The following is an 18629-nucleotide window of genomic DNA, read 5'->3' on the forward strand; positions in this document are numbered from 1 at the left end:
TTGATTTGGGAAATATTTAAATTTAGTAAAATATAATTGACCAACAATATTATCCTACGGAGGTGGGTTGGGAACCGGGAATCATCAAGGAAACTGCAGGTCTGCGGTGGAGGAGGCAAACGGCACCACCGTTGGTCCCCCAATCGAGTACGTCGTTTGCTGACATTGCTCTAGTTCTGGTTTTCCTTCCTGTTATATGTATAAAACAGAGTAATGTCCTCCCTGTTGTTTGTTTGAATTACTTCAAAAGGAACGAGAGGAACAGCTAGCGGGTTTGTTTTCTTCTTTCGTTTTTGATGATTTGCGTTTTTTTTTTTTTTGCTGGTTTTGAATTGGGCAAGGATGGATGCATGATTTTCGAGAGTTGTAATGGGGTAAGAACTTTTAGGTTCCAATATTCTTTTGGTCTTGTCTGAGTGATGATGATAATGTGGAAAAATCTGTTGTAATGGATGACAATTTTGGCGCTTGGAGTAATGCATTATAAAAGGTGAAACCTTAATTATTTTTTCTTGGTTTACAGAAGCTGAAGATTGATATCTTGGTCTTTTCTTGGAAAGGGAAACGAGGGACAACTCTCTTTGTTTAACTGATTACAATTCAAATATGGGTTTTTGATTTATAGAGTTGGGTCTTTCTTGATTTGATGGAATTTCTTCAATTTGGGGTCATCTTTCGTTTCTCCTACTGAATTTGATCGGGAGGTATGGGTGATAACATTTTGATATAGTGTTGCAATTATTAAGATTTTTGAAGCCTGGGGTTTAGAATTACTAGGATTTTCTTTTTAAATAATAAGGGAAAAGTGTTGGATGTTAACACTTAACATTGGAAGCGAGATTGCTGGGTATCATGAGTGCATATAAGGAGCTTACCCATGAAGTACAAACTGGAAATTCCGAGCCAGAAACCGATCGCGAGCAGCCTTTAGAAACTACTCTCAAGGGAACCCGTCTCTATCGGACCATTTTTCCTGGCGCTGTGAGGCAGAAAGCTTATAGATTCGATGGGTTGGGGGGTTTCTTTACCAAGGATTGGGATCTCACAGAAGGGAGTGGGAAAGAGTTTTGTTGGTACCATGTTGAACTTCCAAAGGGAAATCAGAAGCTCACATTGTCTGCACAATACCTCATCGACGTTCTTTGTCCTCCTCTCAAACTCCAAGACATCCTCTCACTCGTCAGCAATGGTCCCTTTTGTGGGCATGTTGACGGAGCTCTTTTCTTCAGGGTGTGCTCGCCGGGCCCTGCTTCAAGCAATTTCACCCTCAGAATTGCTGCAAGAATCACTCAGAACTCGGTGATCACCGTCACTGTGGGTCGTGTTCCCAGATTGGGTTTCTCTCAGATGGGTCAATCTCTTCTTTCTCAGATTCCTAGTGTGGAGAATCCCAATACGGTTAAAAGTGACATGGAAGAGAATGGGATTGTGATTAGAGAGCACGTTCTTGAGTTTTTGTTAACCATGAATCACTCTGAGGAGGCTGATAATCCAGTTCCCCGTACTGTCTCGAGACTTGTTGTTCATTTTCTTGACACACATGTGGATTACATTCAAGATATAGTGACCAAGCTCGAGTTGGAGTTGGATTCGGTTGAACATGAGCTCGACAAAGGTAATAGACATCAAATAGCAACCGTAAGCTGTAACATAAATATGTTTTTCTATTTAGTTCATCTTGAATGGTTTCCTTTATTTATTCTCTCTTCTTTGTTTCTAATGAAAACAGGGTTTTATATGCAATTGGAATTCTTAACATTATGATCTTGTTCTTGCTTTGATAGTATGCTTCTATTCTTCTTACTCTCTCCCAGGTTGAGTTTAGTGGGGGGTTTAAGTTGAAATCAGAATTCAGAATGGCGGAAAACCATGCTTTGGCTAGTTTTCTTTTATTTTTCTGAACTTAATATCGCACATGAGAACATGTATTGTGAAGCTAGAAACTAGGAAATAAATATTTAACATGGGAGACATTAGGCTCTGTTTGGTTTGTAGATGGGAAGTGAAAATATAGAATGTTTTGGAATATTCTTCCCTTCCCATGTTTGGTTTGTGAGATATCATTAGATTAGGGTTGAGCCCAATTCGACAGACCAGTGGACCTGAATCGATTGGGTTGGTTTTGGTTCTACCCATATGTAGGATCCATCAGGTCAAACTTGATTGTTCTAATAACCCAGTTCTGGGTCTAAAATTACAGACCCTATAGGGTCTGGTTCGGTTTTGAAACTTTAATATTTGTTGTCGAGTGGGTCCCGATTCTACCTAGACTCGACCCAGATCCGACTTGTTGACACCTACATGAGATGGGAATGGGATGGGAAAAAGGTGGGATTATAGATCCCAATTCTTGGAATGTGGAATCCCACCATTTTGGTGGAAAACAAGTGGGAAACTTGTTTATAATCTATTAATAATTCACATTAAAATATTAAAATTATTAATCATAATATAATATTAATAATAAAATTAAAATATTAATTACTGATAATAATATTAATAATAAAATATAAACTAATAATAAATAATGATTTTATTATTAATCTAATTCATGATTTAAAATGAAAAAAAATAATAAAAATGTTATATAATTAAAAATAGTTAATAATTCAAAGTCAAAATATTAATTAACTCATAGTAAATACTAATAAAATAAAATTTTAAATATATTCTTAATTAATAAATAATTAAATATTTATCTATATTAATTAATTACTAAAATATTAATAATTAATAGTAAATATAAAATATTATTAATTACATAATTAATTAGTTATTAATAGTTATTATTATTGCTTTTTCCACTATTTTCCCTTTTTTGCAACCAAACAATGGAATATGAAAATTTTACATCCATTTTCCCTTCTCATCACATCCCATCCCACCAAAATCTTTCAACAAACTAAATGCAGTCTTATAGTTGAATTTTAAGGTGTAACAGGGTGGTGGTAGTGAAAGAAACCTGGATGTTAATCTCAGAAGGATTTGAACGATGTAAAAGAGAAATAATAGTAAAATGGGACAGTGTGAAATGGATTGTGAATCATTTACCAATAGGAAATATGAGTTAGTGTTTGGAAAACGGAATCATGCGAACAAGAGAAGACTTCATCAAGCATTTTCTTACTGACCTGGTGAGGCTAATTATAGATATTGATGGATATTTTAATGGGAAAGGCACTCAGGGATGTGTTGGCTTGCATAATTTGTTTCTGAAAAATGAATTTCCCCTTATTACTATCTCTTTCAATGAGGTTTACATATTAGGTCCGTTTGATTCATAGTCAGAATCGGAATTGGAATTGAAATCAAAATCCTTTGGAATTAGAATCAGAATGGTCTATTCTCATAGTTTATTTGATGCAAACAGGAATAGGAATGAGAATTAAAATCAATAGGAATGGGATTCCATTCCCAAGGGAGAGGCAGAGAATGGCCATTCCCTCAAATGGGAGAGTGTCATTCCAGCAGGAATGAGAATGGGATTCCCATTCCGTCCAACCAAACAATTGGAACTGGAATAGTCCATTCCAATTCCGATTCCAAACCTCTATTCGTGCAAACCAAACAGGCCCTTATTTTCTATGTATTTATACTGTACATATTTGTATTTATACTTTTTCCAAACTGAGCCTAAGAAAATGGATTGTATAATTTGCTAATCTATGGTGTAATATTGTCTATATAAGCACCATCTTGTTTTTTATTTGAGTTTACATGGCTTACCCTTTTTTGCTTAAATGTGTAATTATGATCTATTTTTGTCGATGGTAGACTGTTGTGCTTTGAAAAAGCAAATGCTGGACGACAGAAAATTTCCCAAAATGCATCTCAACTTACAACGCCTGCTTCAGGTAACCCCAAACATCAGAACAAAGCGAAATCATGCTCTCCATGGAAAGTCTCAAATCAAACCTCTTGTTGAATGGGTGGACAGTCTATGCATTTTTTTTTTGTAATTTAGTTTTTGTTTTTCATTTACTGTCTATTTTTTATAATTTTTATATTTTTTTTCATCTTTCATGTTATTTTCTTAGTTATTTCACAGTTACTACTTCCTATGATTTTTTCTGTAATTTTTTCTATTTATCTTAATTTTATCTGTTTTATAATTTCTCTTTTTTGTAGTTTTGTGTTTTAATAAATTGAAAAAAAAATAATAAATTGGGTTGGGTCAATGTGGATTTGGGTCAAACCCAACCCATTTAATTAGAACTAAATGGGTCATTAATAGATTGGCGGGTTAGACGGATTAGGTTGAAACTCAATCCAAACCCAACCCACCCAATTGTCACCCTTATTCATTCATGAGAGATGTTCCCCGATGAACTACTGGATGCTGTGTGCTTTTTGTGTGCTGGCGATCTAGACTCCCATTGGAGCAACTCCTAGGTTCTTTAACTCCATTATTTCTAATTTTACCACTCATCAATCTAAGCCCCAAGCCCTGACATTTCTATCGCTATAAATTCAAAATCACTTTTTTCTAATTGAGTTTTGTCTAGATTAATTAAGGCTGATTTCAATACAAAATATGAAATCAAGCATGGTGTGGTAGGGGTGAGCAAAAAAATCGAATTGACTGAAAAAAATCGATGAAACCAAATCAAAAAATTGGTTAATCGAATTGCTCGATTCAGTTTTGGTTTGATGTTTTTAAAAAACCAAAAGTACCGGTTCGATTTCAGTTGATCAATATAGAAAACCGGCGATTAACCAAACTGACCGGTATACATATATTTCTATATATTTATGTATATTATATATATTTTTTATATTTTTATATATTATAAATTAATAAATATGTATTATATATAAATATATTTATAATATATTATTTATTATTTAAAACATAATATTTTATATATGTTTATAATTTTTTATTGTATATTTTTATATATATTATAAAAATTAAAAAACTGAAAAACCAATAAATCAAACCAACACTTAACCAAACCAGTCAACCGGTTAATCGACTGAATTCAGTTCGGTTCCGATTATCGGTTTTTGGAAAACCGATAATACCGACTCGGTTAAAAAAATGCCCCACGAACCGTGAGCACGCCAAGTGTGGATGTCCTCTATTTGGGTTCAAACTATAATTCGGTTATAATTTGTTATGATTCAGGTCATCGCACATGGGGAACAAGTATTTCCTCGTCTTAAAGAAAAATGTTCTACAAAAAATTGGTTTTCCATTGAGGACATTGTTTCCCTGGAAGAGCTAGTTGGACGTCTCAGACGGCTCAAAGAGAATGTTGGGTTCATAGTAAATCGTGTCACAGCAATACAGGCCAGTCTGGACAGTTGGCAGTCTGAGCAAATAAATAAAAAGCTTTATATTATTTCCGTACTTTCAATAGTATTCCTTCCTTTGTCGATCATTACTGGAGGTACGTACATGCCCTTCTTTATCTTCTCTAACTGTTCCTGATTAGTTTGAGAAGCTCAGAACCATCTAACATCAACCGGTTGCTCTGAACAGTGTTTGGGATGAATGTGGGAGGAGTTCCATGGACAGGACAAATAGATCCTACCATAAAAGATGGGTTCCGAAATGTTATGATGCTCTGTGGCTTTATGATATTTGTTCCTCTATTTATATTTAGTTTACCATCTCTCTATGACCACTTATATGCTTGGAAGAGACGGATGAAGAGGAGGAGCTGGTCTTTTAATAGGGACTCAATCTTGAAAAGAACTATTGGTAGCAGGTTTCAGGAAAGAAGGGGCTATTTCCGCCTTAGATAATCCTGGACAACCTTTATTGTAAGTGCCCTCTTTCTTTCTTTTCTTTCTGCATCTTTTGGCTTCAAATAATTTGTAACAAGGTTTTAAATATCAATATAGGCCAATATGCTGGATGGGATGTTATAATTTTTTTCAAGCCTGTTCAAGAGGAGTTGTATATAGTTCAAATCTGTGCCCCACAGTACATCTTCGCGGTGTATTGGAAATACCTCCAGATGATGATATCATTATTTTTAGTACATCATCGGAAGATGTTTTCAATACACGGTAAAATATGCTGTGGGACATTGTGGGGCGCAGATGTGAACTCAGTTGTATAAGTTCTATGCCTGTCTATTCTATGAAACAGGTGAAACCCCAAAACACTTACTGTAGGGATGTATTGGAACGTCATTAATTGATACGATATATATCATCGTCCAATATGCTTTGATACATTGTGAAATTTTAATCTTTGACTTATAGCTTGTCTTTATAAACAGTTACTTAACTATGAACTGTCCCAGGGGAACACCTTTGTCCAGCCATTTCTTATGGAACTTCTATGCCCTCAAGTCTTTCAAGATACCTGGGACCTTACTTCACATTCAATACATCTTACTCGTACAAATAAGCTGGTAGTATATATACTGAGAATGAGATTTGCCCATTCCTCTTGGATATGGAAGGCAGTTTTCAGTTGTACAGTGTATTCATCCATTGAAGTCTTTATTTATGTATTTTTCTTTGGTATTTGTAAAGGTCATTCAGTTTTGGGTTTCTACCGTGCTCATTCTAAACTTGTACAGTAAATTTAAATCAATGTTTAATAGCCTTCAATGGCCTTAGCCAGCTTTTACACCTTTTACTTCATGTGTTTCTGCTTTATGGGACCGTAGGGTGTCAATGGACTGCTTTTGGATCGGTCCCCATCCAAATCAAAATCAATTTTGATAGATTGGACAGACCAAAAAGACATATTTGATCAATATAGAATTAATGGTCCAAAATATTTATTGATTGGATTGAACCTGATTCATCTATAATAAATTTATATTGAGCTGAGTCGATATCTAGACCATTGAAAGAAGATAAAATATAGGTGATGGTGTACGATCTGGACACTCCTAGCTGGATGGCAGTTCGGACATCGGTTTGTTTAGTTGGCCGATCAAACTGCAAGGAAAGTATGCTTCAGAGAACCCGAGGTAGCTTACCCGGTGTGGGCACTCGGATGCCTAAGTTAGCAACTATTGTTCACGAGCTGAAGAGCTTTGTAAACAACCCCGGGTAACAGTTGCTAACTTAGGCATCGGAGTGCCCACACCGGATAAACCACCCCAAGTTCTTTGAAACATACTTTCCTTGCAGTTCGACCAACCAATTAAGCAGATCAACATCCGAGTACATAATTATAACCCAAATTTATGCAAATTTAGTTAAATCCTAAAACCTTTCTTCAATTTAAAAGGGGCAACCCAGTTCACGAGGCTGGGAGGGACAGATGTACGCAGCTTACAATTCAATTACCGCAGAAGCCCTCCCAAACGGGTTCTTAAGTAGTCCTACCGAATGCTCAGCATCTTGCCCAGCTGGCCCTAGAGGCATGACAAATCAGCCCATTTAGCATGCAAAGTGGGCTAATGGGTTTGGACTAGATATAGGCTTGCAGATTGCGTGCTGGCGTATTAGGCTTAGGCGGCCTAATATAGTTATGGGCCTACTGTGTAGAAAATTTGTTAAAGATGGCCCATTTGTATGCGTGGCTTTGTGGATTCAAGTGATTTTTTTTTTTATTTTTTTTTTTGGGGGCGGGGGGTTTAGAAAAAATTGAATTCACTAATGTCAGGGAGTGATCCAAATTTCAAACCAGTTAATCCACACAGTGGATCTGCAAAAGAGTTAAGAAGAAACATGATAACCCTATTTTTTTCCCTCGAACCAGAAAGTGACGCATTAATTTGAGCCATGAATTGAAAAGGCTTATGAAAATATCAAACGAAACATCTCCCAGGAAAAAAAAAAAAAAAGAGAGAGAAAAAGAAAATGACTGGAGGATATTCATTTGATCATTTCTGTAGAAGTCGCCATGTGGTTAAGATTTGGGGAGTAATGGATAGGGCACGGGTGGTTGGTTTTGGGATGGCGTTCCTAGACGTGGCACAAGCACAACTTGGCCTCAATCTACTTCTGCCTCATATCCACCTCATTAAGTGAACAAATTTTACAGAATTTAATTATTTCTCAATTTCTGTTATTATATATTATTCGTTTTATTATATTTTACAGTTACAATATTCCAAAATTTCGGTGGGAATAAAAGACCGATATCAGAAAAGAAATGTAACCAAGTTTCACCGACATTTCGTTCCTACATCACATGGTAAATGTATGTAATCCCATTCGTGTCAGTCTTATTAATTAGCAGTGCGCACGTGCATTGCACTCGCGTATTGATTAAATGTATGTAATCCCTTTTTTTTATTTGTTTTCCCACGTTGAAGGACCAAATGGTGTTAGAGTTGGTGAAGAAGTCTTCTACAGATACTCCTAAAGCGGTTGTTTGCATGTTAATGAGCCATGTAACCGTCAGTGTGCTTTTCTCAACCGTCTATATTGTGGGTCCTCGTTCTTGTTGTTATGTGTTGATGAATAAACAATTATAGATCCTCTCTTCAGCAAACTTGACCGTAGGATCACTGATCACAATGTCAAATTGTGGGCCAGTTGGTTGGTAAACGAAAGAAATGCCACGAGGACAATTTTGGAATTACGAGATTTTGGTGAACAAAAACTCCCTGTCTTCGTTTTTTTTTTTCTGATTTTCTGTGATCGAAGTTCGTATTTTAGGGTTGTCGATTAAAAATTTTGTATCTTTTTGCAGTTATTCTCTTGATCAGCGAATAGATTCTCGGTTTTGTATATCGATTTCCTAAATCGGGTTTATTTTTAACTGCCACCAACCCACCCACCTTTTTAACGAAAGAAGAACTCAGAGAGTCAGAAACTCTGGGTGGTGAAAATAAGGACAAAACTTTGAAAATGTTAATTAATTATTATTTTTTTTTATCACCAACCCCGAGCCAATGACCAATAATACCAAAACCTGAAAAGAGAGGAAGATACTAAGCACACTGCACACATACACGAGAGAGAGAGAGAGAGAGTAGGAGATGGCGATGGCAATGGCGCTTCGCAGGCTATCCTCGTCCGTGAGGAAGCCGATTCTTCCTCTCTCTAATGGTGGCTCTCTATATTACATGGTATGCTTTTGTTTTCCTTCAATTTCAAAATAACATTTGGTTCTTTACCGACAACCAGAGATTTGAAGTTCATGCTTTCCTTATATTTCATTTCATTTTTCCTGTTTAGTCTTCTTTGCCGAATGAAGCCGTTTACGATAAGGAGAAATCTGGTGTTACGGTAAGCAAATTTCTCTCTTTCTTTCTTCCTTTTCTGTGCTTAATTTGATTCAGTTTTCGATTTACTACCGTTATTTTCTTCCCGTGTATGGTCTTTGTTTCTCTGGGATTCGCCCTTAGATCTTCTGCACACAGTTTTTTTTGTCTCACTTTCGATTTTAACTCTTACTTGGGAAATTTGGTTCCAGTGGCCAAAGCAGTTGAATGCTCCGCTCGAGGAGGTCGATCCGGACATTGCAAATATCATCGAGCTCGAGAAAGCAAGACAATGGAAGGTGCTTTCCAACATTTATTGTCCTTTGTTATGGATTGAAAATTAAGGTTTCAATGTTTTGATGCCACGTAGGTGTGGACTGTTCAGTTAGACAATTAGATGAATTTTGGAAACTTTCAGATTCTGGTCGGATGTGATTTTCTTTGACAGCATAGTAGTTTTAATTAGTTGTAAATTACATGTCAAGGATCTTAATTTTGAGCATTCAGCTTTCTCTGCTCCTGTCCGGATCTCTATCTGTGATGAACCTTAATTTGAAATTTAGTATATAATGTGAATTTCTTGGCGGTGTTCTTTTTTCTTGTGTTTGAAAAGGGACTGGAACTCATACCTTCGGAGAACTTCACGTCTGTATCTGTGATGCAAGCTGTTGGGTCTATCATGACTAATAAATACAGTGAAGGATATCCCGGTGCTAGATATTATGGAGGAAACGAGTAAGTAAATCCCCCTTCCCAATTTACCTCTATTGTCCATTTATGGTCTATCCTTTATTTTCAGATTTCCTGGTTGGATCTGATATCAAACTGTGTAAACTGCACCCTCCAGGTACATTGACATGGCAGAATCCTTATGCCAGAAGCGTGCCTTGGAAGCATTTGGGTTGGATCCTGCGAAATGGGGAGGTAAATGTGTATGATATTTGGAGCTCATAAGATAAAATAATTCAGTAATATTGTGCTGCTTGAAGCCTTTGTTTCAGTGTCTACAATAGGCCAACTAGTTCTCTATTTATAGTTTATGTTATTTTTGAACTAACCTCCTTTGTGGAATGCTTAGCTTACTTTATTTCCTGCAGTTAATGTGCAATCACTATCTGGGTCCCCTGCTAATTTCCAAGTATACACTGCATTGTTGAAACCTCATGAAAGAATCATGGCACTTGATCTTCCACATGGTGGACATCTTTCGCATGGCTATCAGGTGCTTATAACATTCCATTTTTCCCAGCTAAATTGGAAATATTAGTTTGCCCCTAGAGATTAGTGCAAATAATATTGTCTAGTAGGGCTGTTCATAAGAATGCCCAACCCGACCAAACCGACCAACCCGGACCGACCCAACCCAAGTCGGCTGGGTTTTCATCCGTACCGGTCGGTTTCGGGTTGGGCACATACATAAACCGAAATCTCGGGTTGGTTTTGGTTTTCTTGCGTGAAAACCGAAACCAACCCGACCCGAACCGAACTAGTATTCTACTAGTTTGGTAGTTCCTACTTCCTAGTTTGAGTAGTTTCCTAATTCCTACTAGTCTTCTACTTTTAGACTTCTACTAGAACTAGAACTCTAGAAGGCCCATTAGGCAATTACAATTAGAATTCAATTAGGTGTCCTTTTTTAGTTTTTTACCTAGATTAGAATTTAGAAGGTTTCTAAATTTTTATTTTATTGATTTACCTACCTAGATTTACCTAGTTTTGTACTCTAGAAGGCCCATTATTGACACTTGTTTTTACATGAAGAATTTATTGATTTTATTCTTTACCTGAATTAAATTTAGATTTATCTTGGACTCTTGAATATCAAATTATCAACTAATTCAGATTTTATTTGGTAGTTCCTACTTCCTAGTTTGAGTAGTTTCCTAATTCCTACTAGTCTTCCACTTTTAGACTTCTACTAGAACTAGAACTCTAGAAGGCCCATTAGGCAATTACAATTAGAATTCAATTAGGTGTCTTTTTTTAGTTTTTTACCTAGATTAGAATTTAGAAGGTTTCTAAATTTTTATTTTATTGATTTACCTACCTAGATTTACCTAGTTTTGTACTCTAGAAGGCCCATTATTGGCACTTGTTTTTACATGAAGAATTTATTGATTTTATTCTTTACCTGAATTAAATTTAGATTTATCTTGGACTCTTGAATATCAAATTATCAACTAATTCAGATTTTATTTGGCTTTGTACAGGAGCAAAACCGAAACCGACCCAACCCGACTCAAACCGACCAGGTCGGTTTGGCCTATCAGTGGGTCGGTTTCGGTTCCCACCTTAGCTAACCCGACCAGGTCGGGTCGGTGGGAAAATCCCAAGAAACCGATCCAACCCGACCCGTGAACACTATTGTCTAGTGCTGTTGTGTGGACTAAACGTTTACCTTCTAAATCTATCTAACGGGTATAACTTGCTCAAAGGAGGTTACCTGGCCACTTTGTTTTTCAAAAATCCTGTGATGTCTTGGTTGTGTGCTAACCATCTGGTACAAATGACCAACTTCATTTAAAGTAACTATTTGAATTTTCTCTAACTAAGTTTTCTTTGTAATGCAGCCAGCCCTCCTATTCATGGGGAATATTTGATTGAATAGACTTGGCCAAAAAAAGTTCAAGTTAGCTTGTAAAATCTGGAAGTACTTAACTATACCTAGGAAATACCTGAAACGGAAATGACATGAAAATTCCAAGTGTACAATTAAAGGATCATAAATAATCAAGAGTTTATTTAATATCTTATTGTTCCAAATGAATTCAACCATTAAATACACTAAATGATTTCAAGGAATTATTTTCCATTTCAGACACTGAACTGTTACTGGTTGTAGTATATTCTTGATTGTGGTTTGTCTATTGTAAGTTTCATTTTGTCTTCTGGTTTTATGCAGACCGACACCAAGAAGATATCTGCTGTCTCTATATTCTTTGAGACAATGCCTTATAGATTGAATGAAAGTACTGGATACATTGACTATGACCAGGTACTTTTTTTGTATTTCTTTATTATCCATAATTTTCATTCTCGTATCAAGCAAATTTGCATAATGATGTGCTGTTGTACTGTTGATTGTACTAAATGTTATTATCGTCATCTTTGGTGCTAATGTCTGGTATTAATAAGGAAATGAGTGCTGAACCTTGATATCCAAATATGGCATAGACAAGGTGCAGGGAACAGAACTTGCCATAAAATTGAAATGCCTGACAACACAACACCCATGCAGGTATCTGGATATTGTGGTTCTTATATCCTAGAAAAAATAATAATTCAGCACTTATTTCAAAGAATAGTACAGAAATTTTTTAACCAGTTTGATTGATCAAAAAAAAATTTTGTAACTGGTTTGGATAATTCAGATCAAGGTTGCAATTCAGAAGGTACATGCTACTGTCAATAGAGAATAGAAATATGATATTACAATTCTAAGAACACTTATGCAGAAAATCTGGATACTCAAATGTTAAATATTTTGTTACCCAAGGATGAGTCCTCCTGCTGTGTGTCCATAAGATCAGCATCTTACTGGAGAGCATAGATAAAGCAATGACATTTTTATTTGCACTCTAACTGCTGAGGAGCTAGGAGTTGAAATTATCATTTCTCAATTTCCGTTTTCATTCACAAAGGATCATTTATTCATTTCACCACTTGAAAATCACATAACTAGTTATTAGGAAACATTCTGGAAAGAAAGCACAAAATTCTCAAGTTTTGCAGAGAATTGTATAATGATTGCTAAAAGGAACAAATATGAGGGATCCACTCTTATGGTAAAATGTAAATTGGTGAGAAATAGCAAGTTCCCTTAAGCATGTTAGGCAAATTTCATATCATTCTTAGGAGTCCTACTACTGTGTGGAAAAAGTAAGTTTTCACATGAGAAAGGAGAAACCTCAGCCTCTCACTTGATGGGAGCTGAGGTCATAACGTGGGACACATGGCGATGCAAGGGGAGTTGTGTGGCTCATAGTTCATTTCATATCATATGAAATGACTAGTGTTTTCACACACTAGCATTTGTGCTTTCTCCATAGGACTGTTCAGGAAGTGTTGTAAATCAACCAAACCAGACTGACTCCACCCAAGATGGTTGGTTCTAAAAATCAGTCAGTTGGTTTTGGTTTATAAAATGGTAGAACCCGACAACTCAATTCGGTTGCAGATTATGCATTTGCAGATTACGGCATATTGCAGAAAACTCTATGAACCTTATTATTCTCTTACTTATGTCGGCCACTACTCTCCATACCCATAATTTCATTCATCTCCTTCTTCAGTCTTCACTCCTCAGTCCTTTGAGGCTTTGACAGGTTGACCTATCTTCTAGACTGGCAGGCTGCAAAGTCTACGACTATGCACTGACCTCTCTATTAGTCTATGCATTGATTACATTCTAGTACTTTTTTTTATTTATATGTTTTGCAATCAATAATTCTTCTACTAAAATTAGTTTTACTTGAGAATTAGGTAATGTGACGTGAGGTTATTGGGTTAGAAACTTTTACTTGAGAATTGGGCTACATTTTGGTTCGGTTTAATTCAAACCTACTAATCCGTCCCTCAATTACATCCGGTTATGGATTTTTTTATCAAGTAAGTCAGTTTCGTTTGGCATATAAGTCAACCTGACATGGTTGGATCAGTTGATAAAAATAAGTGAAATTGAACCAAACTGACCTGTGTACACCCCTAATTCTCCGTAATCTGAAGGTGCTTTATCCTACAAGTGCTACAAACTGTCCATTTCACTTTTAGCTTTCTATTTCTGACACACCTTAGTGGCTACCAATGATTTTTGACAAGTATGAGACCCTTGTCAAAACTGTAGCTCATATAGCATTGCAAATTTCCAATAAAATATTGAAGCAAGAACCTTAATTGTCTCCCACTTGCGGCTTAAATATACACAACTTTCAAGTCCAAGACCAATAGCATGTTTTCCAAAACAGCCGGTACTTTGTAGACAGATTCCTTTCATAAACATGGTGGATAAATAGTTTTATCACCATTCTGCATACTGAGACTCATATCCTTTGTTTTTCCAAAATGATCCTTCTTACAAACATAGAAAAAACAATCTGGTTTTATATCATTGGTTGTTTGTATTAACTGCCCTTTACTAATATCAGTGCATAACTTCAAGTTATACTGATGTTATCATTAACATAAAATGCATCCCTATTTCATGCAATTTTCTCTACATGATTTGTACTTTTTTTACAAAGAGTTGACTCCTAAGAAATTTAGTACAGTTGGAGAAAAGTGCCACACTCTTCAGACCAAAACTAATAGTTGCTGGTGCAAGTGCTTATGCACGCCTCTATGATTATGCTCGCATTCGCAAGGTAAACTCCTTTAGATTTGAAAATCAAGGAAACATATTTTTGACATTGTTCAACACACTGAAAAAACTAAAAATAAAATGAGAGTTTGTCATGGATTTTGACAGGTCTGTGACAAGCAGAAAGCTATCCTGCTGGCAGATATGGCACATATTAGTGGGTTGGTTGCAGCCAGTGTGATTCCATCTCCTTTTGAGTATGCAGATATAGTGACCACTACAACACACAAGTCACTTCGTGGACCACGTGGAGCCATGATCTTCTTTAGAAAGGGGGTGAAAGAGGTCAACAAGCAAGGCCAAGAGGTGAGCTTTATGAAGAGAGAACCTCTACTCTATTGGGTTAATTTTTGCTGAAGTTTTAAACCCTTTTGCACATTTCTTTAGTGAAACTGAGGTTTCAGAGTAAAAATTTGTGCAACAAAAACTAATTGTTCCATTGAATCCTGAAGGTCTTTTATGACTATGAAGACAAAATCAACCAGGCTGTCTTTCCAGGGCTTCAAGGTGGTCCACATAATCATACAATTGCTGGATTAGCTGTTGCATTGAAACAGGTATTATATTGATTAAATGATTTTTCATCTTATATGGAGATATATGGTTGGTATAAAGTGGTTTTCAGTTTTTCATGCCTCCATCAGATGAGTCAAATCAACTAGTCTTTCACTACTCAAAGTCCTATATCAGTTATTGTCAACCTCCAACAAAGTCCAGTTTGGAGCTTGACCTTTGGGGCTTTCTGAAATTTTATATTATTGATGGGGCTATCTGAGTGATCTTACAGAAACGAGGACATAAATTTGTACTCCATTACAACTGTCTAACATGGCAGATTTATGCAATATGGAGCACATCCTTGATCCTTGTTACAGTTGTCTTTGTTTCTGATCAATGTGGGTTAATGCTATACCTTGTTTACTTTTCTTTTTCTTGGGTAAAGAGGCCAGTACTGTATCAGAAGTTCTTCAACTTCTCTTTTTTAGCGTCATTTGTTGTGGGATGCTACATCATGTGGCATGCCACAATGCATTCACTTTTTTTCACACTAGTATTTTCTTATTAAGGGGTTCACTTATTTAAACTCAGGATTCTACTTGGATTAGAGCACAGTTAAGGGTTTTCCCTTTTTGTCCACTTTTGTTTGTTGTAGTTGTTCTTCTTTAGCCAAGTTTGCTCCAGTCAAATGTTGGAGTGCATGGCACAAGTCCTTGTAATTAATATGACTGAGGCATATTAAGATCTACTTGTGTGTCTATCTATGCCTTCCTAGTTTTGTCAACTTCATATAGATTCATCTTTTATGGTTATATGGATGCAGGCCATGACTCCAGAGTACAAAGCCTATCAAGAACAAGTTCTCAGTAATTGCTCAAAATTCGCCCAGGTATAGCTATAGGCAGTTTTCATGATTTTTATATGATCATTACTTTCCTTCTTCCAGTGTTGTTCTTTTCTATTGAATGCAGATTTGTAAATACTGCCTGGTATTTTCTTATTAATATAATAGTTCTACTTAGCTTTTGAAGTGCACTAATTTTGCAGAGCTTAGTAGAGAAGGGCTATGAGCTTGTCTCTGGTGGAACTGAAAACCATTTAGTCTTGGTGAACCTTAAGAACAAGGTAAAATAGACAATGTTTTCTATTCCTTTCATCATCTTGATTTTAACTACTTCGTATTTTCTTTTATTTTCCCTCCAAACCCCATGGATGTTAGTGAGATTTGAATCTTCTGCTACAAGGACTTGATTTTGGAATATTTGAATGATGCCAGATACTAGATAATTAGATATGCATAGATAATATACTATTTTTAGCATGAAATTAAATGCATTAATTCCTTGGAAATTCTGTTGTACAGGGTATTGATGGCTCTAGAGTTGAAAAGGTATTGGAATTGGTCCATATTGCAGCCAACAAGAACACTGTTCCTGGGGATGTGTCTGCCATGGTTCCTGGTGGCATCAGAATGGGTAGAGACCTTTTTCCTTAATTGGCTTGGACATATTATTTGATTCATATAAATTTCAACTAAGGTGCCATTGCTTGGTTTAATGGTGAATTCTTGGGATGACAAGCATAAGAATGCGGGTTCAAGTCTGAGAGCGGCCACTTTGTGCAGAAAATGCCAAAGGTTAGGTCCGTATCCAGTCTACCCCTCCCAAGACCTAAGATAGCTGTGACCAACATTTTGGAAATAGCCTATTTATACAGATTTCAACTTGATGAGCTTCCTCTGTCTTTGGTGATTCAGGAACCCCAGCCCTTACGTCAAGAGGATTTGTTGAAGAGGATTTTGTAAAAGTAGCTGATTTTTTTGACACTGCTGTGAAATTGGCCGTGAAGATAAAAGCTGAAACCAAAGGTTCCTAATTCACAAGCGTATATTGTCTTTATAAATGTTTGCTTTTAGTATATTTCTTGAAATGCTTTTAATGGTGTCTATGTACTTAGGTGTGATTGCTAATTTGAGGTGTGTTGTATGATGGTTTCTGTAACCAGGGACAAAGTTGAAGGACTTTCTGGCTACAATCCAAACAAGCGCTAATGTCCAATCTGAGATTTCAAAACTTCGCCATGAAGTTGAGGAGTATGCTAAGCAATTTCCTACAATTGGGTTTGACAAGGAGACAATGAAGTACAAGGACTAGGGAAAATATCCTTTCCTGCAAGGTATGTTAAATGTGGAAGTATCATCATTTGAGGATTTATGCAATAAAATAGTATTTACTCGTATTCTCTATGCATAACATTTTGATGCTTCTGGTATCACAATGTCTCTGTATCAGAGGACTTTGCCTTGTTTCATGGAGATCTTTAACACACAATATACTGTTTCTGTAATTAAAAAATAATAATAAGAATACATGTTACATGTCTGACTCTGTTTACTCAAAGAGACCCAAACAAACATTCTTCTCTTTTGTAGGAAGAATGCAAATTGGCCCAAGAAAAGTATACAAGATTCATTCTTAGGTCCATTTTGTGTATGAAACTATGAATCCCATTTCTTTTCTTAACATTTATTCTCATGCTGTTTCTGCAGTGGTTACAGGCGGTGGGAATTATTGCTTCAAAATCATAATGAATGGAGATGATTAGAGAGAAGACTTTCTGTTGTGAATGATGAAAAATTTGCAGAGAACGAAGCTATAAAATCAAGCAGAACTTTTGCTCTATATCAGTTTAATTCATGCCCGTACTCTGTACATATATTTACTGATGCTCTGCAATATAAACCCTCCTTGGTTTCAGAAGAGATCTATGGTTTATGTATTCTTTTAGAACTGGAATTGGAATTATAGCTGCATAAAATAATTCGAAGAAGGAATACTGAGGTCAGGATGGACTGAAGGTGGACTGCACTGCATTATCTGCATATTTTTTGTATAGATATATCTGCATTTCAACTGGTGCATTCCCCCTTGCAGTCCAATGGTGCACAACTGCATACATGGGGTTTTCGACCTGTTAACCAATTGGCCTTTAGGCTCTTTCCTAGGCCAAAATTGGATACCATCAGATTACTAATCATCATCGTCGGCTTTCTGGTGTTAGAATATGGGGTCTGGAAGGTTACAATTATCTAACTAGATTTGAGCCCGCAAATTTTAATGAATGATTTGCCCAATGCCCACGTAAGTTTGTCACTTTACCGTGTTTCTGAGATTCGATAAGTGGGTTGTCCCAAGAGTTTTCGGGAAGGAACATTTTTTGCTACTACGGAAGTGAAGGGCATTACAGTTGCGATGGAAGCATACGGAGTTACGGACCAACCTTTCAATAATTGGCATCAGCCAAATTGCGGATAAACGATTCATCAAAAAGTTGCTTAACTACGGAAGTGAAGGGCAGATTACTTTTTGCGGGTAATTAAGGCCATGTTTGGTTCAATTCTCATTTTTACCCAAAATGAAAATTCTAAAATGGATAATAATAATAGGTAAAAATAGACAGAATGAGAAAATATTGCTATGAACTAAATATTTTTTTCATGGTTTTCAAAACCGGACCAGACCGGATGGTTGGACTGGAAACGGGCGGTTAACCGTTCGAAAGGTTTTGACCATTTTTTTTTTATTTTTTAATTTTTTTTTGTAAGAACGGGCCGAGCATTTGGTTCGAACGATCGAACTACTCGACCC

General features: G+C 36.3%; 2 protein-coding genes across 6 annotated transcripts; both read left to right on the forward strand.

Moving 5' to 3' along the window:
• On the forward strand, positions 1-6598 carry LOC104595918 (uncharacterized). 5 transcript variants are annotated; one of them, XM_088887206.1, is made up of 6 exons: positions 1-147; positions 524-1615; positions 3775-3854; positions 5129-5393; positions 5486-5769; positions 6258-6598. In XM_088887206.1, exons 2-5 carry the CDS (start codon positions 853-855, stop codon positions 5749-5751), a joined length of 1374 nt encoding a protein of 457 aa, XP_088743332.1. In that variant the 5' UTR covers positions 1-147; positions 524-852; the 3' UTR covers positions 5752-5769; positions 6258-6598. The 5 variants fall into 5 exon arrangements, with proteins under 5 accessions (XP_088743332.1, XP_088743329.1, XP_088743330.1 ...); XM_088887204.1 differs by having other exon boundaries at positions 12-374; XM_088887205.1 differs by having other exon boundaries at positions 12-272.
• A 2114-nt stretch (positions 6599-8712) lies between these two features.
• LOC104595554 (serine hydroxymethyltransferase, mitochondrial) lies at positions 8713-17743 on the forward strand. The gene is made up of 16 exons (XM_010256319.3): positions 8713-8993; positions 9103-9153; positions 9341-9427; positions 9742-9863; positions 9976-10052; positions 10226-10350; positions 12031-12123; positions 14396-14488; positions 14593-14790; positions 14937-15041; positions 15806-15871; positions 16030-16107; positions 16346-16457; positions 16739-16849; positions 16987-17157; positions 17531-17743. The coding sequence occupies exons 1-15, from the start codon at positions 8904-8906 to the stop codon at positions 17133-17135; spliced, it is 1557 nt and encodes a 518-aa protein (XP_010254621.1). The 5' UTR covers positions 8713-8903; the 3' UTR covers positions 17136-17157; positions 17531-17743.
• Positions 17744-18629: the final 886 nt, after the last annotated feature.

Source organism: Nelumbo nucifera, chromosome 5 (genome assembly GCF_055504915.1).
Source record: "Nelumbo nucifera cultivar China Antique chromosome 5, China Antique-T2T, whole genome shotgun sequence".
Taxonomy (NCBI): domain Eukaryota; kingdom Viridiplantae; phylum Streptophyta; class Magnoliopsida; order Proteales; family Nelumbonaceae; genus Nelumbo; species Nelumbo nucifera.